Source organism: Sorex fumeus, unplaced genomic scaffold (assembly GCF_029834395.1).
Source record: "Sorex fumeus unplaced genomic scaffold, SorFum_2.1 ptg000072l, whole genome shotgun sequence".
NCBI lineage: Eukaryota > Metazoa > Chordata > Mammalia > Eulipotyphla > Soricidae > Sorex > Sorex fumeus.
The window spans coordinates 17,759,365-17,785,006 of record NW_026606129.1 but is presented as its reverse complement, the minus strand read 5'-3'; the positions used below and the strand labels follow the sequence as shown (position 1 = coordinate 17,785,006).

Here is a 25,642-nt window from a genome sequence, read left to right as displayed (position 1 = left end):
TGGGTGTTGAGTCAGACGGGATCATTATGTGAAAAAGGAACAATCGCACATGATTTGTGTTTCTGGGATACCACTCAAGCTTCCTACCTGAGGGAAGGTTTGAGGAGTCTAATAATGAGACTGTATTTCTCTCTAGAAATTAAGGGAAACCTTACTTGGGTTTCAAATAAGGTGAGCCGAATTAAAATTCAAGCTTGATTTCCACTGAACGGAAACTTCATTTTTATACTTATAAATGAAAACATAAATTAACCATATACTTTTTCAGTGATAACTATAAGGAAGTAAAAATACTTAGAGGAAAGGGAAAAGTACTATAGTGTATACTATAATGTTACTGTAAATTTACAAGATCTATTTACAAGAAAACATGCGTAAGTGGAACCACACAGTTAAAACACATGTTGTTGAAGGGTCAGCTATAAACTAAATTTCATAGGCTTGAAGAATCAAACGGTATGATAGTTAAGATAACTAGAAATTTATTTCTTTAGTTTTAAGTGTCCAAAGTTTGGATTGCTTTTTTAAGCAACTGTTCTCTCAGCTTTATTTACTTTTACCAATAAATTCCTAATATCAGAAAGTATCTTTAGATAAGCTTTATTTAAAACTTCTCCTTTCCCACTTTGAAATCTAATCACTTTCAGAAATGATACAATGTTGGAAAAATTAAATTTTAAGATTTTTTTCAAAAATTAAGATCACCTGTGAGTAGTGTTGGGGTTGGAAAAGGGCGTATTTCTACAGTCTTGCTAAATGTAGAAAGAAAATAGATTTTATTATATACCTGAGTTCCTACTCTTTTGGCGAGGCCAACCAAGCAGTGCTAGGGAACCTGGGGTCCACTCCTAGCTATTCTTGGCCACACTAATGTGAGGGCCCAGGTATGCAGTGCTGCAGGTCTCTGGGCCTCTGAGTCAGCATTTGATAATGCTGGGGCTGGAGGGAACTTGGTGTCAGGGATTGATCCAAGCTTAGACACATGCAAGTGCTCTACTCCCTATACTACTCTCCTGCCTGGATAGGTTTTGTTGATGGAAGAAATATGTTGTTTCTGAATTCTGAAATATTTTTTAAAAAGTTTAAAGCTGCAAATAGGAAACACCAACGCTGAGCAGATTATGAGAGCTTGAATAAGTTATGGATAACAGAACTCTAATCGACAAGAAGATAGAATATCAGGAATGTGTCCCTAACCATAAAAGTCCAGAGATTCCCAAACTTATTTGGCCTACCACCCTGTTCTCAGGAAAGAAATTGCTCACTGCCCACTGGAAGTCTACCTTCTTTAAGTAAACAATTTTACATGGTCCCTGATTTCACTTGGGATTCCAAGGGCCCTCTTGGATCATTTTAGCAACCCCCTTCCCCACAAAGGGTTGGTCTCCCCCCCCCCCATTTGAATGAGTATGGTTACTTCACTATAACTTTTTTGAAAAAATGGTTCTTAATGATTTTTATAAAAATTGCATTCAAAAGTATTTCTTAGGTTTATTTATGTTATATCAAAAATTCCCATAAAATTAAAAGCTGGCAGGAATACTATAGAGCTGTGCATAGCATCAAATGTATTAAAATCTACATTTGGGGGCTGGAGCTATAGTACTATGGATAAGATGCTTGCCTTCCACTTGGCCAACCTGTTCTCAATCCCTGGCACAGCCCATGGTCCCTGAGCACAGCAGAGCGTTGTTCTAAAGCCAAAAATTTCTTTAAAATCAACAGTTAGAAGATTACTGTTCAGATTAGCAAACTAGTAAAAAACTTAAGTACAATCAATTTAGTTAAGACTTTTTAACAATGGACAGATGATCATCTATTCAGAAATTTTGTAAGGGAACATTAGATTTAAACTACCATATTACAACAAATGGATTTAATAGATATTTATAGAATGTTCTGTCCAACTGCAGCAGAATACACTGTTTTCTTAAGTATTCGTGGAACATTCTACAGGATAGACCATGTGTTAGCCCACAAAACAAGTATTCATAAATTGAAAATTAAAATATCAAACATCTTTTCTAACTACAGTTATATAAAAGTAGGAAAATACTGACAAGGGAGATTAAGCAACATGTTATTGGAACCATCAGTGGATTGCAAAATGGTGGTTGTCAGAGATGAGTGGGAAGTGCAAGAAATGAATGAAAATGAACTCAGGCTACAAAGTTCTATTCCAGGTTCGGGGAATGCAGTGAACAACTTGGTGACCAACACAGTATTTGAAAATTGCCATGAGAGTAGTTCTTTTAAGAAATGAATTGTCAACCAAAAAGTAAATTTATAAAGGGGAAATTTGACTTACTCTTTGGTTACCAGTGAAATAGCTACATTCTTTCCTAATGTTTGTGAGTGATTGAAAGTTTGTAGACAGTGCACAAGCCAACTGGTTGAGACCAAGGATAAGTATGATATTCCTAATCCAAGACACTTGCCCCTTAGTATAGACCAGTGACATGCAGTTGGGACTGCAGGGTATGAAAGGAAGCTTGCTTGGACATCCAGAGGTTTGGACTAAAAGATGGAGGTGCTCCTCATTTCTGGTTACATTAATCTGTTGTGAAACAAACAGCCTTCAACTTAATGGCTTGAAGATACCGTTATTTTAAAAAAAATGAATCGCCACTATATGAAGTGATAGAGATGTTAATGAAATTTATCCTAATGATCATTTTGCAAAATATACATATGTCAAGTTATTATGTTACGCAACTAAACTAATACAATATTTTGTCAGTTAGATCTCAAACTAGAGAAAAAGGATAACTCAGAACAGTAGTCTTGAAACAATGCATATATGTATATATATGTATATGTATGTATACACAAATACACACACACATATAGAGGGTTATGGTTCTATAATGATGCTTCAAAGTTTTTGGGGTTTTTGGTTGCAAAAGCAGACTAGACTCACTAATAATCCTGATTCAAACACTGGACCCATAAAAACAATCTTATATTTGATATCTATGGCATGGTTGCTTGTTTTTAGAATATTTTTCTAAGCTGAAAGTTATTGAAAAGTCAAATTAATCTCTAGAGCAGGGATGGGAAACCATTTGTTTCTGCCAGAGGCATTTGGATATTTATGCCATCATTCATAGGCCATGCAGTGCAAGCATGCTGTCTGAGGGCAGCAAACAAAAAGCTTACATGTCCATCCCATCATGTGCAATAGCCAAACCACATAATATTTCTATTTCTCTAGAGCCTTTTTTTCCCTGTTATGAGTGTTGAAGGTTTTAAGTGTTTTCTGACTTCCTGTAAAAATTAAACTTTGAAATAGGGCTATCTATAAATTCTTTTGACCAATAAATCTTGTGTTTTCATTGTTAAGAATTATGATTTTTATATAATCACAATTTCTGTGATTTTCACACATTGCAGTCCTTGTTAACTTTATCCATTCTTTGCTGTATTCCTAAATTTTCTATTTTGATGTATCTCAGTTGAACAGATCATCAGAGAAATTTTGCTTTTATATTTCCAAGGAAAAAGGAACATAACATGGTGTTACGTTCCCTGGTATTTTATTTTTGGGAAACTGCTTTTATTTTTATATAACTGAAGGTTAAATTGACTAATTATGTGGGGGGAAGGTAGTAAAGGGGGGGTGGTATTCCTGGCTTAGGGTTTGGGGAATCACTTCCAGTGGCCCTTAGGAAACTATTCTCTGTTGGGGATCAGACCTGTGGAGCCAGTATACAATATGTGTGTTACAGCCCTTTGAGTATCCTCCTGATTCTAATTCTAAGACCTTTTTTGGGGGGAGAGTGGGAGTCATACCCAGAGATCTTCAGGGGTTACTTCTGGCTCTGCACTCGGGAATTACTTCTGGCGGTGCTCAGGGCACCATATGGGGTGCTGGGGATGGAATCCAGGTCAGCCACATGTAAGGCGAACTCCCAGCCTGCTGTGCTTTTGCTCCAGCCCCCTAAGATTTTGATAGCCCAGAAGGTAGGGAGTTTGCCTTGCACGCAGCCAACCCAGCTTACCCGGGTTCAATTCGTCTGCCCCTCTCGGAGAGCCCAGCAAGCTACCAAGAATATCTCGCTCGCACAGCAATGCTTGGCAAGCTACCTGTGATATATTTGAAATGCCAAAGACAGTAACAATAAATCTCACAGTGGAGACGTTACTGGCCTGCTCGAGCAAATCGATGAAAAATGGGAGGACAGTGACAGATGTTACTCCAGTATCTTCTTGCATTGAAATTTATGGATTAAGTTTATCTCTACTTTCTATTTCTACCCCCTGCACCATCCTTTACCATTATACCATAGTCACTATTCACCTAGATGGCTAAAGGATTTGGTTGTTTTGGGGCCCGGGCTAAGTCTGGCACTGCTTGGGGCTGCACCAGACTCTGTGCTTGGGAAGAAAGTGGAGCTAGAGGGATCTTGATTGCTGGGATCAAACCTGGGATTTGTGCAGACACCCATAGAGTGATTACTGTGACCTAAGGATTCAGTTCTTTATTCCAGAATTTCAGTAATAACTTCTTGGAGCTAAATATTTTGAATATTTTTTCTGGGACAGAATGTAAATATACACTTTCCCTTCTGAAATTTAGGTACTTATTTTAATTGTGGCTGCCATTAAATCTTTGTTTTATTTCTGTGTATTTATTTCCTACTAGTAATATTTTTTATTCTTTTGTTTTGGTTTTGGGGACCACATCTAGTGATGCTCAGGAACTACTATTGATTTGGTGCTTGTCAGAATTCTGTTTTCACTTGAATATCCATCTGTTTTTATCACTTTTGCTTCGATTATGATTTTTTAAATTAAGTTTTAGGTAAGGAGAGGCTGTTAAAATCTTAGGGCTGGGTTGAATGGAGACGTTACTGGCACCTACTTGAGTAAATTGATGAATAACTGGATGACAAGTGATACAAGTTTTAGGTTATTTTCCTTTACCCATCCTTCACTGAACAAATATATCAAACTTTGGCTTTATACTAGATAATGTAAATAAATGAAATTCCTGCCTTCACAGAGTTTGGGGTGTTTTTTGTTTTTGTTTTTGGTGTTTGGGCTATACCCAGTTGTATTCAGCGCTTATTCCTGGCTCTAACTTTAGGGATAACTTCTGACAGTGCATGGAGCATCATATAGGTATTGCCAGGGATTGAACCCAGGTCTGCTGTGTGCAGGGCAACAACCTTACCACAGTGTCTTACATGCTGTCTCTCTGGGTATGGGGTTTCGTATTATAAAAGAAATACATATAAATATATATAAATAAATGCACACATTAACAGATTAATATATCTTTTAATGGGTAAGTAGATGTATTTTGTGTTGTAATGATAATTACTGTTATAAAGTTAAAGGAAGGATATGTTGAGTAGGTGTCAGTTGCTATTTCATATTACGTTATCAGGAAAGAATTTAGTGAAAATGGCAGTTGAGCAGATAACTGAAGGAAATAGGGAAGCAGGTCTTACTCAGGGTGCAGATAGAGGTATAACAAGCATCTGGAGGTGGTAGCAGATTGGAGATAACTGAAATTAGCGTTAAGAGATGAAGCAGAGAGGTGGCATGGATTCAAATCGCTTGTGGACTTGGCCATGGGCAAGGCTCGATTTCAAATGAATTAGAAAAACCAGTGAAGAGTTTTTTGAGGCGTGATATGGTCTGTCTTACAGTGACTCTTTAAATCCTAACATTGGCTTCAGATTTTTAGCTGTTTTACATCCTGTTTGTTCTGCATTTTTTTATTTGTTTTTGTGTTTGTGCTTGTGTTTGAAATAATTTATTTTCCTTTTTGCTTTCCTGAATTCCGCTGTCTCTTCTCTTTGTATTTACTGCCTTACCTCTTCTAAGAACTTTTCATAAGGTCTCTCTTCAGAGCTTAATTTGTGTGAAATTGTCAACAGCTAATTCTCAAATTTGTCTTCTCTTTTCCTAGAATAATTTCTTTCAGATAAAACTATTTCATTTCCTTTATTAAACTCTGGAGCGATAGCACAGCGGTAGGGCGTTTGCCTTGCACGCAGCCAACATGGCCGACCCGAGTTCGATTCCTCCGCCCCTCTCGGAGAGCCCGGCAAGCTACTGAGAGTATCTCGCCCGCACGGCAGAGCCTGGCAAGCTCCCCATGACGTATTCGATATGCCAAACACAGTAACAACAAAGTCTCCAATGGAGACGTTACTGGGCCCGCTGGAGCAAATCGATGATCAACGGGAGGGCCTTTACTTTACTTATTAAACTCTGCTCCCATATATTTTTACTGTAGTTCTGTGTTAGATTTTTTATGTGATTCTAAGGTATCTTTGGAGTTTTATGCTTCACTTCAGAACAGCTGTTCGCTAAAGAAAGGAGTAGGGAGGGCAAAGAGTAAACATCAGTTGTTTGTTTCTTCAGTAGCTCAAGCCAGTTGTATTTTCCATCTATATAACAGAGTAGCTTCCTTGGTGTGTTTGTTACAGGTAGTTGAAATAATCTAATCGCTTCTTAAAGAGTACGTTCTTAACTAGTGTATTTTCCATCTATATAACAGAGTAGCTTCCTTGATGTGTTTGCTACAGGTAGTTGAAATAATGTAATCACTTCTTAAAGCATACGTTCTTAACCAGTGATCTGGTGAATGACGCTTTTTTTATTTTTAATTGAAGCAAGATATTTTACTTAAAGAACTTTACTTATTGAAATGTGAGGGCAAGAAAGATAGATACTGTTCAAGAGAACAGCACAGGCTTCTCCAGAGTGGAAAAAACCTCATGACTGGTGGATTGACTCTTATTCTCCATTTCCTCCAGAGTAGTAAAGATTCCTGTTTGGGTTCCCTAAGTTCCTCTGAGTCATGAAGTTCAGAGTTTTGTAAAGAGTTGCTCATGGATCACCCAGCTCTAGATCCTAGGAATCGTAGGGATTCTAGGGCATGGAGAAAGGACAGCCTGTGTTCTCTCATGAACACACACTTGTCCCTTTCTATCCTCTCACATCTTTCTAAATAAGTTTCAATTAAAACTCCCTTGCTTCATGGAGAGGAGGGGAAGGTGGGGACAGATGGAGTGCATCTAAAAAATTCTTTTAGAAGATTACAGTAGCCTTCCTAAGACCTGAAGAGGTTTCACTTAGTGTTCTTCCTCATTTTAGTACATATTTTGCTGTATTTGGTAGAAATTCTTTATACTTTTGTGGTTTTAACGGTTTCCTTCTTGTATTGAAGATGTGGGGTTTTTTAATGTTCTAGTGAAATTTTTTTCTTTTAAGTTGAAATTCAGTCCTTAACCTGTAGTCTGGAACTAAATTCATTGGAAATAATTCATTGGAAATAAAATATTTGCATATGGTACAATGCCAGGATTTGTGAATAATAGCTATAATTCTTGACACATTATGGGTGATTGAACAGATTAATCCTGCTGTATAGTATTATAACTCTAGAGTCTGATGGGATGATGTTACACTTATTAGCAACTGGGGTAAAATAATAAAAACAATGCTTATTGTATCTCAGGTACTGTTAAATTTAATTTTTTTCACTTTTTCCTCTTTAAGTATTCCTGATATTTCTTTTTAGATAGATTTTTAAGAAATAGATTGATATGTTTAGATATATTGAAGGTATTCTTGATAAGGAAATTAAGGCAGTTAGAGGCTTAATAATTGGCTGGAAATTGTATTGCCAATGATAGAACCAGAATATAAATGTCTAGTTTGTCTGGAGTCCACATATTGAACTCAGTTATAAACTGACTCAAATTTTATTTATTTATTGAATCGCTCGTGGGGGGCAACTGGTGACCTCGGAAGGGTGTGAAGGACGGACTGGAACGCGCACGCCCCTCCCCCCCCACCCCGTCCCATGAGGTGTGTCCATCGCACCCCCACCCCCAGCTCAGACCTGCTCTCCACCAGGCTCCCATGTGGCCGCCATCTTTCTTTCCAGAGTGGAGAGGGCGGAACCAAATTTTTTAAAATTGTGTTAACATCTCCCTTTTATGTTGCCCACCACCACCACCCTTTTTAATATTTACTCAAATTTATAATGGCAACGACGTTTGTTGAACTTTTGTTATAAGATTGAATTTTTTGACTACCTGGGCATATATGTTTTATATACTCTTTATGGGAGTCATTTATTTTATGTTTTATTTAAATCCATACGTTTGGCAGTACCTGATTATTTCTAAAATGAGATTATTAAGTAATTGTCATTTCAGAAGGCACTTGTCAAATTTTATATTGGCCTTTTATAGCAAGTACAATCTTTAATAAAATGCATTGTAAATCTATATTTCTGTTAGAATTATACCTATAGTATGTGATTCTTGAAAGTCTGAACCACTGGTATGTTAGTTTGTTAGAATTGCCAATACCAAGTACAACAAGTTAAGTGACTTAAGCAACTCATTTATTTTCTTACATTCCAGAAGCTAGAAGTCCAAGATTTTGGTATTTTACCAAATATTGTTGGTAGAATCAGTTCCTCCTGAAGATTGTGAGGAAATGATATTTTCCAACTTTATCCCCAGTTTGTGGATCCCCACTATCCAGTGTCTTTGCTCTGTACATATCTGTCCAACTGATTTCTTCTTATAAGGTACCGGGTGTGTTGGACTAGGCACTGCCACCCCATGACCTTATTTTAACATAATTGCATCTGTAAGAACTATCTCCAAATAAGGGCACATTCTGAGGTGTTGGGCTTAGTACTTCAGCATGGGGGTAGGTAAGGGGACACAGGACAGGGCTCTGAACTGGCATTGGTAATAATCCCTTTTTACTGATTTTTTTTTTTTCATTTTAAAAGCTATTTGCTTATCATTCAAGGGTTTATAATATTATGTCATTCAAAGGGCTTGGCTTCACACGTCTCTTGCATGTGTATGTATATCATACCTACTAGCCGTGCCTAACCCCTTCTTTAAAAAATGAATGTAGCCGTTGTTTTCTTTCCCCAGTGTTACAGGAAGAAAGTTGAAATGTTACTGCATTTTGCTCCCAACCTGAGACTCTGAAGGTTTTGCCATTGTTTTTGGTAGGCAGCCAAAGGAAAGCATTATTTCCAGTTTGGGAAGAATGAGGAAAGCGTTTGCTCCTGGCCAGCTCACTGAACTGACTTTCTTTCTTTCTTTGACTTAGAATAGAAAAGAGAACTATTCTCTACGAGTAAAGGCTTTAGAAAATTAGTGAAATTATTAGTAATTATTGCAGATATGTAAGAAAATAGAAATAATTTTAATATTGTCTACTATCACATGCTTACCCTAGATCAGAAGTTGTCTTTTTAAAAGTGCTATATAGATGCTAAGTTACTCAGTTCTACTTTTATAATGTGAAAGCTATATATTTAGCACTTGAATGAATAACTGCAACCATGTTGTGGTAAAATTTTATTTATAAAATAGCTGGCAGATAGAAAACTCTGAACTGGAGTGTATGCTTTGCATGCTGAGTTTGATTCCCAGAACTGCATACTTTACTACACCAGGAATAGCCCCCAAGTACTGCTGGGTGTGGCCCCCAAACCTAGTAAATAAAATAGCTGACTGCCTGCCTGCCTGCCTGCCTGTGGGCTATAATTTAAAAGCCCCCACAAATAAAAAATAATATAATTAAAAAGGCACAAATTAAAGTACTACTTCATTATTTAATGTAAGAGTAGGATATTTATTAAGTGTGAAATCATTCTATCTTGAAATATGTTAGAATATTATATGTGGGAAAGGGTCTTAGAGTTCAATGAGCACAATCCTTGGTTACTGGTAACTGCGATTTTAAAAGATCAAAGATTTGACTTGGCAACTGATTAGTGTGGAGAAAGCTGTTGAATTGCCTATCTTGCAGAATGAAATCTAGAGTTGAGTGGGATGCTCCTGAATTATTTAACTGTAGAATTGGAGACCCCTTATTTTGTGGCTTATGGCTTATGCACCATTGTCTCCACCGTTCTTGTGCACATGCTTGATAAACAAAATGAAGGTCTAGGCTCTGGAAGACTCCCATCAGGAGCTCCAGGTTATCCAGACTAATGATGGCATAGCCATTGTTAGATCAGAGGTCTAGTGTGACCCCTCTCTGTCTGCTCACTAGTCCAGACCTCACTTTAATGATATTACCATCTGGAGTCCAGACTATACATACCAGTGTAAGAAAATCAGATTTTTAAAAAAATACTACTTTCTGTTTCATCATTACATAAATTAAGCAGCTAAGTGTATATTATTTTGAAATCTTAATTTTTTTTTTCTTTAAACAGCTATCATTTCAGGAGGGCAGGAACATAGTTTAAGTGGTAGAGCACCTGCTTTGCTAGATGTGATACCCCCACAGTCTAGAAAACAAAGGTAAGGTAAAGGTAAAGGCCCTCCCGTTGATCGTCGATTTGCTCGAGCGGGCCCAGTAACGTCTCCATTGGAGACTTTGTTGTTACTGTGTCTGGCATATCGAATACTCTCGGTAGCTTGCCGGGCTCTCCGAGAGGGGCGGAGGAATCGAACTCGGGTCGGCCATGTTGGCCACGTGTAAGGCGAACGCTTTAAAGGATTGAGGTATTGTAGCTTAATTGTCTGAAGTCCTCAGGCTAATCCCTGGCACCACAAATAGAAAACTTAACATTTCAGAGGACTTTCTCTTCTAACACATGGTTAAGTTATTGAAAGATTGGATGAAAACAAACTAATCTTAATTTTAAAATTCAAATTATGGTATATAGCTAGAATCTATTTAGGTGATTCTGCAAATGACTTTTGCTAGTTTTCCTTTTCTTTTTAATGTAGCAGAAGTATATAACACGTTACTACCCCGGGAGGGCAAGACTAGATTCAGGTATTTGATATGACACTTAAAAGATTCTGTCCTTTGAGAAAGCCTAGGTGGTATGCATAAGTAGCAGAATGGGGATTGAGTAAAGAAAGTAATTATATAATTTGGTATTTTAAGTGTTTCACGCTATCACCTCTGGGGGACACTGGAAAGAAGGGGCGGGTGATAGTAGTTCTCAGAGGCAACTGGTTCACAGAACTGAGCTTACATGGATGTGGGGGAATGACATTTGGGAGTGTGCTGTGTTGAAACATAGTCATGAAGCCCTATCATTAACAATATTGTAAATCACAGTGCCTAACATTTAAAAGTAATAGTTGGGTTCAGGAGCATCAACAGAAAAATCTCTCCCTGCCACATTAGATAAATTAGTTTGTGCCCTACATATTATAACAATAGAAATTGGTTGCAAAATAGAAAATGGTGGGAGAACAAAAACATTGCAGCACACATCAGATTCAGATGTTTACACCCCCAGACTCATCTGAAGTCAATACTTTGAAAGTAACTGGACTCCTGTATAATATGGAGAGCTCCAAAATTAGCAGTGCACACACACACACACACACACACACACACACACACACACACACACACAATCTCAGTAATGAATGACATTTCCGGAATGAAGGTAACAATCCAACAGCTGAAAGCCAGCACAAGAACTAATGATGATGGAGACATATCCAGTTAAAAACACAGAATAGTCTTTGCTTGGAGCGAGGTTCCCCAACTTGTTTGTCCCACTGCCCCTTTTCGGGGGAAAAAATTACTAGGCACCCCAGCCTCCATTCTACCTTCATTAAGCTAACAGAATCTACTCCACAATTACACATTAGGCTACTATCATGGACTTGATTTCAAGGTATTAAAACATTTGATCTGTGCTATTAGGAAGAACACATCATTTGACAAAAGGTATATCTTATTGTGATCAGATGTCTTAAGATATCATTGTGCTGATCTCCCACAAATAAGCATCTAAAGTCTTTTTAAAAAGTCAAAACAAATGTTATCAAGTTATCTTAGTAACAAGTAGCAGTGTAATATTACCCTTAGTCTGACAGTCAGTTATTTGATACAGATACTCATAAGTTTGATTTTGTTATGGGAAGTATACAACAAATTATTGTAACATTTGGTGGAGGCTGGAAGTCAGCAGAATTTGTAATTTGTGATCCCAAATAAAGCATGAAAATTAGATCTTTTTCCTTAAATTTTTTGTCAGATACCCATATCCCAAAAGGACAAAACTATCCTTAGCCTCTTTCGTGCTTCCTATTTTTTCCTTATGCTTGAAACCAAATTATTTTTAAATTTTAGGCACTGTTATTTACAATACTGTTAATGACAGGGTTTTATGACAGTGTTTCAATGCAGTACGCTCCGCCAGTCTGTGTGTGTGATCATGTGATCATGGTAATCTCAGTTCGGTGAACCAGTTGCCTCTGAGAGCAATTTTTTTGTTGTTTTTGTTTTGGAGCCACACCTTACAGTGCTCAGGGCTTCCTCCTCACTCTGCACTCAGGGATCATTCTTGGCAAGCTGGGGGACTATATAGGATGCCAGAAATTGAACCCAGGTCAGCTGAATGCAGCGCAGATACCCTCCAGCTCTGTTTTCATTCTCTCCACCCCCTCCAGTGAGGCAAATCTTAAAATATTTTTATTTTAACTACTCCCTTTTAAACAGCTCATTTTTTAAAAAAGGAAATCGTTCTGTTTTGTCAATACGTATTTTTTTAGTTTGACGAAACCAGTAATACAGATAGATTTTTTTGTCCTATTCTAGTACCAGTTACTATTCTGTATTCTATTCTAGAATCCTGTTCTAATACTTTACCTGTCTCCTGTCACCCAGTTCTCAAGTGAATTACTGTCATTAAATGCTAAAAACTCCTCCAACATTTCCTTAAGCATATAAAGCAATTATAATTACAGATTTTTACCTTTTTCCAATTCTACATAAGAAATGTTCAAGGCTGGAAAGATAGTAGAGCTGGTAAGGTAGCTTGCCTTATACACAGCCGATCCCTGGCAACCATTCTAGTCCCCTGAGCACCACCAGGAGTAATCCTTGAACTTCATTGAAGCTAGGCGTAAAGCCTGAGCAGTGCCAGGTGTGGACCAAAAAACAAAGAAGGATAAATTTTGTTTATATTTGTCACTGCTTTTCTCACCTGTTCTCAGATTTTTTCAGCACATGGGAGTCCTCATTGTTTGGGTAACAGTGACATTTTAGTTCCTTACTGTTGCATTAGATTTAGTTTACTTCCCATTTGCTGAAGCCCCATTTTTACTCCTCATTCTTTGCTTTGTCTATCCTGGATACTTGTCTCTCAGAAGTGTAGTGCTACCCTTAATGTAAGAACTTGCCCTTTTCTGTATACATACATTTGAAGTTATAAAAAGGGGCATAGAGATGATAGAGAACCATTGAAGTTCCAAGCAGATGAATGGGGGAATGAAGGACACTGTTACCCCTTCACTATCTCTACCTGTAAATATTTCACATGCTTGTATTATCTAAAACTCTACTTCATTTTTTCACATACTCTGTAGCACTGCACTGCACTGTCCTCCCGTTGTTGATCGATTTGCTTGAGCAGGCCCAGTAACGTCTCCATTGTGAGACTTGTTCTTACTGTGTTTGGCATATTGGATATGTCACGGGTAGCTTGCCAGGCTTTGCTGAGCGAGCGAAATACTCTCAGTAGCTTGCCGGACTCTCCTAGACTTTTAAATTTACCTTTAGTATATCTATGCTCTGTATACCAGGTAATTTATTATTTATTAATTTTACTAAGTATTAGCTCTGTTTTATAGATGAAGCACAGGTTTGGAGGGATAAATCACTTATTAGAGGGTTAAAAAGTTAACCAGATTGAGTACATGTTTTGCATGTGGGATATCCAGGTTTAGACCCAGGATGGATACCAAATCAGTGGATTTTAAGTAGGCAGTTATATACTACGCTTGCTGTCTTACTAACTTACTAAATGTATTTCCATTTCATTAACGATAATTATTGTCTGTTGATTTAATAATTTTTTTCCCACAAAGTGATTGATTTTAATTGTTGCTTCGTTAAACTTAAGTATAACCTAGAAAATTTATATTGGTTCATTTCTTTTTTCTTTTTAGTTTCTTCACTAAGTCTATAGCAATTAATTTCAATCTGTGCAATAATTTTATAGTGTTAATATATTTTAACCATTATTAGAGAACTCTTGATATTATGTTGCCTTATAAAAATAAATCAGTAATAAATACAGTGAAAATTTGAATGCTCTATGCTGTATACCTAAATATTATATTCATTTAAGTATTTGTGTTTTAACATAATAACAGCAGAGTAACAAACTTTACTTTGGGTATGCTCTGTACAAAGGTGGCGTTTCTAATATTTATGTACACAAAATGTTCCTTTTATTAATGAAAAGACCTGAAAGCTACAGGATAATTATTAGTTTTAAAAGTTACTCACTTTATAACTTAAAAGTAATTATTAGCAGAAAGTACTAAAAAATAAAGTCCCACTTTAAAATTGTCATTTACACAATTTGGACTATATATATATATCACCATTATTTCGGAAGATTTATTTAAAACATTTTATGCAAAATATTTCAATTATTTTTTCTTCTTGTTGCAGGAGCTAGAGTTAATGCCAAAGACAACAAATGGTTGACACCTTTACACAGAGCAGTTGCATCTTGTAGTGAGGTATGAAATTTCTGAGTATGTATATTGTGCAAGAAACATCAGGGGGCTGGAGAGGTAGTACAGGGGTTAATGAGGTGCTTGTCTTGCATATAGCCAACTCCGATTTGATCCCTGGCACCACACAGTTCCCTGAGCTTCACTGGGTGCTGCCCTGGATTCTCCTTGAGCACTGCATCTTCAGAATGAATTCTGGACTGGCTGGCGGAGGCTTGCCAGGAGTCATTATCCGTGGCCTTCTGAACAGTGCTTGGGAGGACCTTTTTCATCCTACCCCACAGAAAGCCCAAAATATTGAGCAGGCCTCCTTATGAATTTATTTTCAATTTTGTGCTTTCAAAAGGTGGAAAATCTAATTAATGATACCTAGTCTGGTTATTTCATTTTAAAATGTTGTAAATGACGCATATGCTGCCCAAGCTCATGTGCTGCTTGCACACACATGGCGGCTGAGTGTGTCGCCTGCATGTCCCCTCTTGAGATGTGTAGTTTCACGCTTTCGTGTCTAATGCTGGTATGTGTGTGGAGGCTTTCCCCGCCCTTGGAGAAGCCTGCGGTCTCTCGAGTACGTTTCTCTCTTTCTCGCTTACTCTCTCCCCCTCCACACCTTAAAAATCCCTCCAAATAAAACCTATTTATTTCTGGAGCTCGAACAATAGGACAGTGGGTAGGGCATTTGCCTTACGCGTGTCCGACCCGGGTTAAATTCTCAGTATCCCATATGGTCCTCTGAGCATCGCAAGGGGTGATTCCTGAATTCAGAATCAGGAGTAACCCCTGTGCATTGCCAGGTGTGACCCAAAAAGCAAAAAAAAAAAAAAAAAAAACCCTATTTATTTCTAATAAAGAAAATGGTTTGTCTTTCCTTTTGTGACTGATACATCTTGAAGTCCTTGAAGTCTGAAGTAGCAGAGAGTAAAAAAATCCTTCTTTCTATGAAAGAGGTAATTTTTTTGTATTATACAGTTCACCTGGGGCTTTTCTTTACTCCTTCTCATAGGCTAATAGATGTATGCACAGTTCTGCTGATTGTGATCAAGAAAAACTTTATGGACTAGGGAGGTAGTTCATGTTTGATCCCTGGTACCACATCCTCTCCACTCTACCAGCACTGCTAGATGTTGCCCCAGTGACCTCAGCATCACTTGGCCAAACACTGAACCATCAAGCCCACACTGCTAGGTATCTGGGAGTGGTACCAGACAGCCCGGCAAGCTACCAAGAGTATCTCGCCCGCACGGCAAAGCCTGGCAAGCTACCCATAACGTATTCAATATGCCAAACACAGTAACAACCAGTCTCACGATGGAGACATGACTGGGCCCGCTCGAGCAGATCGATGAACAACGGGAGGACCATGACCGTGACCCAGGCCCTTGAGCAGTGATAGAAGAATAAAAATAGATAACCTCAACAATGTATATTGATTAGTTAAAATATTGTTCATCTAATCAGTAGGATCTGTTCCAAAAATATTTTTTAAATGAAGACCAGAGAGATATTACGATGTGTAGGGCACATGCCTTGCATATGCCTGATCAGGGTTTAATTCCTGGCACCTCACGTGGTCCCCTGAGCATGAGACGTATGCCCTAAGCACTGCCAGGTGTGGAGTTCCTCACTCTCCAGATTACTTGATCTAATTTTATCAGTTTTAAGTACATGACTTTTTAAATGTTAAGCATATGGTGACGAAGAACAACTTAAATAACCCTAACGATATTTGTTTTTAATGTTAATGGCCATTTTTCTGTTCTTCATTTTTACTGGTCTTTATGATATTCCTTATACAGTAGATAATTTCAAGAAATTGTTTAATTATCAATTTGCTCAGAAATCACTCAGTGTTGAGGAGCAAGGATAGAAAAACCTGGACCCTCTTTTTTTCCCCTGTCGTTTCACTGCCTTTCTAAAATGTATTGTATACTTTTTAAATTGTGTCCAAGAAATTCCTTTTACCTATCCTATGACAGTTGATGCTTATTGGGAAAAAAATGAATATTTTTTTTATCGCTCCAGGGCTGGAGTGATAGCACAGCGGTAGGGCATTTGCCTTGCACGCAGCCAACATGGCCGACCCGAGTTCGATTCCTCCGCCCCTCTCAGAGAGCCCGGCAAGCTACCGAGAGTATCTCGCCCGCACAGCAGAGCCTGGCAAGCTCCCCGTGACGTATTCGATATGCCAAACACAGTAACAACAAAGTCTCCAATGGAGACGTTACTGGGCCCACTCGAGCAAATCGATGAACAACAGGAGGGCCTTTACTTTACTTTTTTATCATTTTATAAATTGTTGGTCTGGTATGTCTTTGGTTAAGTTGTTACTAAGACTGGAAAGTAAGCTAAGCTGCTGCTACTTTTCATCTTGTTACTAGATAATTCTGAAGAAGAAAAGGGACCTTTACTGTGTGCCTCTGAAGAATGTTTTTCAGGAGAAACTAGGACTAGGCTTTTGCTTCAATTCAGTTCTTATTCTTTATTGATGGCAATAAAGAATAAAAAGATTAATTGATACGAACCTAGGACAAGAGCTAGAGAATGAAGAGAAATAAAGGGGAAAATGACTGGGAAGAATTACAGACCCTAAGGCAGTTTGTTAACTAGAGGCTGCTAGTTGGGAGAAAGGGGGAAACAGTGGGTATTCTCTTCCTCTTAATTCATATCTCCATGAATTGTAGAATCTGGATTTGGAAAAAATTAACTTCATATATAACTAATATTTTTATTACTGTGTGATCTTAGACAAATCTGGGGATTGTCATGAGATCTTAGCTATATTAGCCAAATTTTTTGAATTCTGAAATGCTATAGTAATCTCGGAGAGCCCGGCAAGCTACTGAGAGTATCTCGCCCACACGGCAAAGCCTGGCAAGCTACCCATGACATATTCAACATGCCAAACACAGTAACAACAAGTCTCAAAAAAATGAAGACATTACTGGGCCCACTCGAGCATCGATGCACAACGGGAGAACAGTGCTACAGTACTATAATTTCAGTGCTACAAATTAAAAATAAAAGTAATCAAAGTAGCCTGAAAGATAGTGCAGTAGGCAGAACACATGCTTTGAATGCAGGAGGCCTAGGTTCAATATCCAGGACCACATATTCCCCACGTACAGCCAGAAGTGACCCCAGCCAGAGCCGGAAATAGCTCCTAAACAGGTGTGGCCCTTAATTTTGCCAAATTAAGTCTTCAGAAAGTATACTTTGTATATTACAATTACAAATTCTTCAGATAATTTAGAGGAAGATTGCAGGTTTCATTAGTAAAACCTTACAACCCTAAGACAAAAATGAAGAATGGAGACAATGTGCTTTCTGAACTTTTAAGCTATCTATATTGGGCTTCAGCGATAGCACAGCAGGTAGTGAGATTGCCTTTCATGCAGTCAACATGGCTGGCCCGAGTGCAATTCCTCCGCCCCTCTCGGAGAGCCCGGCAAGCTACTTAGAGTATCTCGCCCGCACAGCAAAGCCTGGCAAGCTATCCACGACGTATTCAATATGCCAAACACAGTAACAAGTCTCACAATGGAGACATTACTGGGCCTGCTCGAGCAAATCAGTGAACAACGGGAAGACAGTGACAGTGACTGCAAAGCTGTAGTAATCAAAGCAGTATGATATTGGACTAAAAATAATGCAGATCAGTGGAATAGAATTGAGAATCAAAAATCCTCACATGGGGCTGGAGCAGTAGCACAGCAGGTAGGGCGTTTATCTTGCACGCAGCTGACCTAGGTTCGATTCCCAGCATCCCATATGGTCCCCTGAGCACCGCCAGGAGTAATTTCTGAGTGCATGAACCAGGAGTAGCTCCTGTGCATTGCCGGGTGTGACCCAAAAAAAAAAGCACCAAAAAAAAAATCCTCACACATATAGACATTTAGTTTTGTTACTAAGTCTCTGAATAAATGGTGTTGGGCAAACTGCATAGTCATTACAAAATGTTGACATTTGCTCACTATCTCAAACCATGGACAAAAGCTAAGTCAAAATGAATTAGACTTGGATCATTCATCCAAAACTGCACAATACGGTAAAGAAAATAATCAAAGCGCTCATGATACTGTATTCCATGATGCGTGGAGGAATTTGACAGATAGCTAATACACAATATTTATATAAAGACTTCACAAAACTTGACAGGAAAGCAGGTAACCCTATTAAGGAGGTAGGTGGAATAACTTAAAAACATTTCATCAGAGAAGGCATATATATGGTTAGTAGGTAGGTGAAAAGTGCTCATCACATTATCAGGAAAATGCAAATCAAATGAACAATAGCATATCATTTGTTAGAAAAAAGTCGGAAGTATTGTTGGGGATGTGGGGAGAAAGGAAACCTCATATACTATTGGTGGGTTATGTAAGTTGGTTCCTTCTCTAGAGAAGTAGAATGTCTCAAAATAATAAAAATAGGTATTTAGTACATGAGTTAAAAATTCCATTCCTAGGTATCGAAAAGAACACAAAATTGGAAAGATAAATGCATAACTGTGTTTATTGCAATACTATTTACAGTAGTTAAAATATGGGAACAATCCAGGAGCCAACTGACAAATGAGTGGATAAAAAAGATATGCACTGTAGACACAATTAAGTGAATGCTATGAGACCACAGAAAAGATAAGATTTTGTCTTTCATAACAATATAGGTGGAAATAGGGTAGGAATGGGTTATAAGTGAAGTAAGTAGTTTTCCAGAAACCACCCAGTTGAATGAACACTTTCTGACATTCTGAATAATCTGACTCATTTGAAATAATAGAGAAGAAGAAAAAAAAACACAGAGAGTGTGGGACACATACACAAAACAGAGTCTCAGGACTCAAGCTGCAGATTTGAGGTTATCAGAGCAGGAAATAAGTTTGCCTTTTAGTCTAATAGTAAGCTACTTGAGTTAATACTCAAAAAGTAGGAATTGAACTCCCATCTGATCCAGAAATAGCACTTCTTGTCTTAGTATCTATCCCAGAAACAGAAAAACATTAATTTGAAAGGATATATGTACACCTGTGTTTATCGCTGCACTTAGTATAATATGAGTCATGGAAACAACCCAAATGCCCAGGTACAGATGAATGGATCAAGAGATTTTACTCTATATACAGAACAGAATACTAGGCTGCTCTAAAAAGACCAAACACTTGCACTTTGCAGCAATGTGGATAGGACTAGAGAATACCAGGCTGAATGAATTTTGTCAGAATGAACGGGACAGACACAGAATGATCTCTCATATGGGACTTAAAGATTCACAGAGAGGTATCAACGAAGATTCAATGATAATATAATGGGGGAGACTGACTCAGCTGAGTTGGGGAGGGTGATAAGAGGAGGGAAGGGGTCTGTGGAGATGAAAATGGGTACTCTGGTGATGGGTGTGATGTTGGAGTTATGTCCATGACAAACCATGATTTATTGTAAGCCAAAACAATTTTTTTTAATTTAAAATTTGAAAAAATATAAGTTCTGGGGCTGGAGTAATAGTGGAGTAGGAAGAGTGCTTGCTTTACATGTGGCACCCTGGTTTCAGTCCCTGGCACCACATTAGATCCCCCAAACCCCACCAGGAATGATCCCTGAACTTAGAGTCAGGATGTAAGACCTTGAACACCACTGGGTGTGACACACCCCCCCACCCAAACCAAAAAAGTAGTATGTTCTGGAGGCCAGGAGACATGTTTCCAACCAAGGTTAATCCTGAACATCACATAACTTCTTGAGGATTGCTGTGCATAGCCCTGGGTACCCCCAGCTCTGCCAGTGTTGCCTAGGTGGCCCTGGTGATCTTGGTAGGCTATGGCACCACAGGTCCCTGAAGTATCCTTGGCCATAGCATTGAACCACTAGGTGGGCTGATTACCACCAAGAGTGACTTGGGCCATTGAGTACTACTTGGTTGTGTCTCCTGTATCCCAAATACGAGTCTCTTGCATCTGAGAATCATTTTTCTTTTGAAAGAAAATATTTGTGAAGCAGTTGGGAAAACAAAGTGAAAAATGGTCCATGTCACCAATGTTCTTCCATATATTCTTATTCCATCTTGAGAGCAAATTATTCATTTTATGCTTTATTAAGTAGAACAGAAGATTATGTAAAAGAAAAAAAATTAAGGGTGTTTTTTTTTTAATATACATTGAGAGACATAAGTCCTACAGAAGATGATTGTTCTCGATTCTCCGAAGTATATATATCACTAACATCACTGCACAGGCACTTTTTTTTTTTTTGAAATTACACAGTTTTAATTTGGCGGTTTTGAAGGGAAGGAGGGGGAGAAAGTGAGAGAGAGTAGAGAGTAACCTACTCAAAAGGGAGCCTGGGCTTCTCCAAGGGTAGAGAGAGCCCCTACACATATCCCAGCATTAGACATGAAAACATGGACACATCTCAAGAGTGGAGATGTGGGCGACACATGTGCTCAGGCAGCAAATGCGCCTGCACCAGCATTTTTTAAAAGTTAATTCTTCACGTAGAGTAGATGCTGTAGGATTTAATTCCCTGGTATCAGACTTTTCAGTTTGTAACTTCCAGAATTAGACCTGTTTTCTTTGAGTTTTGATACAGTGTTTAGAGATTTGTTTAGTTTTCTCTAACGTTTTATATATCATCGTTTTTGTGATCTGCCATCTGTTAATTTGAGCCATATATGGTAGATAAGCTTGACTGTCATAACAAAATATTATAGACTGGGTGGCTTTAACAGCTTTAAATTCATTTTCTCAGTCTGGAGACTAGAAGTCTCAGATCAAGTTCTAGCCTGGTCACTTTCACAGGGCTATCTTTCTGGCTTGTGAACACACTGTCACCTTGTCTTTGCTCTTATATGATGGTGTAGGAAGAAAGTTCTTTTTTCATAATGATCACAGTCCTGTCAGAACACTGATATCTGATCTTGGTTTCCTTTAGTTACCTCCTCAAAAGCCTGTCTCCAAATACTGTTTAATTTGCTGTTATGACTTTAACGTATTACCAGAGGACACAATTAAGGTCACAACATTGAAACTTGGCTGACTTGCTTCTAGTCTCTACTGTGTTTATGACCTTCTTGAGGTTTCATCTTTTATACAATCACTTATCATAAACTGTTTTTATTCTTTTTTGGTTGAGGGTCATGCCCAGTTGTGCTCAGGGCTTACTCTGACTCTGAGCTCAGCAAGGATCACATCTAGCAGGGCTTTGGGGACAAAATGGGATACCAGAGATAGAACAATTGTTGACTGTACGCAAGTGCCCTATCTGTTATATTGTCTCTTCTGGCCCGAACTGGATTTATTCTTTTTTTTTTTTTCTAATTGCACATTCCTCAGATTTTCAGAAGGTTTACTGTATGCATTTAAATTCCAGAGCAGGGATAAAAGAAGCAAACCTATCCTACTCAGTATTGTGTTTTGCCCAGTTTATCAAGTGATAAGTTCTTTTTTTTCCCCCTAGTGTATCTATAATGTATCTGCTATTTATCTGCTATTTCCCTTTATAGTTGGTTTTTGTCTCAAGTTACAAAGTACTCTTATTGAGGATAAGGATGCTGAATCCTTTCAGTGTTTGTACCTTGTTCTCCATAATTTTGATTTAAAAATTTGTTGTATATCGTTCCCATATCCTTTATTGTAATTAAAGCATCCTAGGTTTGCTGTTTTGAGTTTTCCATAAATATATGTATTCATGCATTCTGCTTCTTAATCAAGAGATGGAAGAGTTCCATCACTCTGGTATGTTCCTTGTGTTCCTTTACAGTCACTGCCCCAGAAGCTACTGTTCTGATTTCTCTTGCCACAGAGTAATTTTACCTGTTAGGGAATCTGATATGGGGCCAGAGAGAGAGTGCAGTGGGATAGGCGCTGACCTTGCAGACAACTGACCAGGATTTAATCCCCGATCACATGGTGGTCCCCGGAGCATTGCCAGTAATGATCTTTGTATGCAGGGCCAGTTCTAAGCCCTGTGTGACCTAACCAAAACATAAATAAGTGGAATCTTATAGGACTGTAGAGATAGTAGATAGTATAGAGACTGCAGAAATTAAGGCATTTGCCTTTAGGTAACAGAATCTGGTTAGATCCCCAGCACTGCCAGGAGTGATCCCTGAGCACTGGAGGATGTTGCCTAAACCCATCCCATCCTTCAACGAGAGCAAGAGCGTGCACTACACTATATATTCTTATGTCTTAGTCTGTTATTCAGCATAACATTTTTGAGATTCATCCATTTTGTGTGCATTGAGTCATTTCTTTTTATGACTGATAATTTCATTGTATACTGTAGAGTTGAACATGTGTGTTTTTTGAATCGAATGAATTAAGTAAACTCTGAGTATCACCCTCCCCGCAACCTACTAAATACCAGCTCACTAAATAATTAGAGTGGAATTTTGGGGTTGCTGACTAAGCCTTCATCATCACATAGATTACTGGGCCTCTTCGAATCTTAGCCAGACTTATTAAATACTTTTGACTTTTTTCCATATTTCAGAGGGTTCTAGTTTTTCTTTCAAAGGTTTTATGGGCTTTGTGTGAATCATGAAGAACAATTTGTGTACAAATTTGCATATTTATAGTTTGCATGACCAATGCCTGACTTGCATTGTAATTTTTGCTTTACTTTTTAAAGTTTTCTTTGTGGATGCACAAGCATGTGTGTGTAGTGAGATTGTTTTATTTAGGAGATAGAAACAGAGTAGTGAGTTCTACCAAGAAAAGAATGCACACAAACTTGGCATGTGCAGGCAGACAGAATGGAGAGGCGGCTTGGCAGACATTAGGAGCAATAGACAGGAGGCATTTTATCTCAATAAAGAGAAAAAATGTTCTACTGGACCTGAATTAAACTACGTAAATGACATAACTAAGATTATCCTATTCTGATCCTCTTCGTTTTTGTATTTTGATTGCTACTCAAAGATTAAATTATCAGTGTAAGGTAGTAGCATTTTTCTAAGTTGAATTTTTATTATATTTCTCTGTGTTTGTTGATGGTATAGTAGATTCCTTAGGATCTTGCCAAATTCATCATGTGTTGATACTTTCCTTATGCTCTGGGGGATGAAAGTCCATTTGGACAGTAAACTTTGATTTCATTTGCTTTTTGTGAAGCAAGATAGTTTTTATTGAAATTTACTTAGACCATGAGGAGAGAAATAGAGGGGGTATGTGTTCAAGAGAGAACTCTGGCTTCTCCAGCGTTAAAAAGCCGTGGACAGTAAGCTCTTAAATTACCTTAATACCAGCTTTCCCTTTTCAGTACCAAAGAAAAGACTTTGTCTTCTTTGCTGCAATGAGTTTCAGCGTTGATTTTTTTTTAATTTTGTAAAATATAGCATTCATAATACTTTGGAAAATAGTTATGTTTTAAACTTTTCATATATTTAGTACCAAAGTGATTAATCTGCTCCTTAAGCATTTCATTTTGTCTATTCTGGTAGAGATTGTTAGATCTTTAATTATAGAGTAAAAGAAGGAAATGTTTTGTCTTGATGCATTTCACATAGCTCTGAGTAGTGTTTTTAGTTCAAAACATTTATTCTTAAGCAAATTCCTACTAAGTATAGCACGTTCTATCAGAACTGCTTTTATTTCCTTCACATGTATAAAATTTCTAGAACTGTTACTTCTTTGTCTTTCTTAACTTTTGTCTTCATGTATTTTAGGAGGCAGTTCAAGTACTTTTGAAGCATTCTGCAGATGTTAATGCTCGAGACAAAAACTGGCAAACCCCTTTACATATAGCTGCTGCTAATAAAGCTGTCAAGTGTGCTGAAGCTTTGGTACCTCTGCTGAGTAATGTAAACGTATCCGATCGAGCAGGGAGAACTGCTTTACATCATGCAGCTTTCAGTGGACATAGTGAGGTAAGTAAGTGGCAATCAGTTAGAGGATGATTCCGTCACCTTCCATTCTTCCATCCCTCCGCTAGTTATGAGCTTGCCTATTTCAGCCGTTCAGCAACCAGTGATATAAAGTGAACAAAAATCTCTATTTTGCTGATTTTTGCCCTTTGTAGACACTCAGACTTCTTTTTTAAGATAATTCGTGATACACCTTTCTCAAGTTTAGAAAGTCATTGAGCAGATAAAGCCTTTGTACCTGAGTTTCATAGTTAATCGAGAGGAGTCAAAGGAGAACAATGCTATCTGTAGTACTGGGGCTGGGTCTGCATCTGTGGGGGCACAACACAACAAGTGGGACAGATGTTCTGAAGCATAGAACAGTTTTATTGTTTGCCCAGACAGCAGAAGAAAAGATACTAAAAGATAGTAACAAAAGAAGGCAACTTTTGAAAACCGTTTTTTTTTTGGGGGGGGGGGGGGGAGGGTGTTTTTTTGTTTGTTTGTTTGTTTGTTTTCATTTTTTTTTCGGGGGAGGGTGACACCAGGCATTGCACAGGAGTTTCTCCTGGTTCATGCACTCAGGAATTACTCCTGGCGGTGGTTGGGGGACCATATGGGATGCTGGGAATTGAACCTGGGTGGGCCGCCTGCAAGGTAAATGCCCTACCCGCTGTGTTCCAGACCCCTGAAAACATTTTTTTAACAATCTATTATCAACATTCAGTCATACAAAGAATTCTATGTGTCCATTAAAACAATGTAAAAAAATTAAAATTCACTCTTATAATACAGTTGTAACACAAGATTTCTATTTTTATATTAAGTACTTTGATAGTAAAGAGTGGATTTTTGCATACATAAAAGGTTTAGGAAATAATGAAACATGGAAAAGCCTTTGAGGGAAATTTGTGTAGGTCCATTCTCCCCTCCCTACCCCCTACCCCCTTTTTTGGTTTTCTTTTGTTTTTAGTTGCAGACACAGAAATTCATATGGGTAAATTGACATTCCCTAGATTCCAAAGCTGAGAGCTAATGGCTAGAGTTGTTTCTGCTATTGTTCTTAATTTTGTAACATAAAGAATCCTTGCCTCCTGTGGTTGAAGTCATAAAATATGTTGCTTTTAAGTCTAGAATGCTCTTTCCAATGGGGAACCTATTGTGAGCATTATATTTGGTGGACTAGAAATATTATTCTTGGCACAATTTACGATTTAAGTAGACTATGCCGTGACCTTGAGGTTTAATTGTTCTGAATTCTGCATTTTTGTTTAAAATAAATTTAAGACATTTGCAGTTTG

General features: G+C 38.0%; 1 protein-coding gene across 7 annotated transcripts in view; it reads left to right on the top strand.

Moving 5' to 3' along the window:
* The window catches only part of ANKRD28 (ankyrin repeat domain 28), a 159,436-nt gene that overhangs the window by 79,852 nt on the left and 53,942 nt on the right, over positions 1-25,642 (top strand). For 4 of the 7 annotated variants that reach the window (XM_056129660.1, XM_056129661.1, XM_056129659.1 and 1 more), the window contains 2 exons: positions 14,443-14,513; positions 24,165-24,365. In XM_056129660.1, the coding sequence (XP_055985635.1) occupies positions 14,443-14,513; positions 24,165-24,365 (272 nt within the window). The remainder of the gene's footprint in view (positions 1-14,442; positions 14,514-24,164; positions 24,366-25,642) is intronic. The other 3 variants (XM_056129662.1, XM_056129664.1, XM_056129663.1) reach the window with 1 other exon arrangement.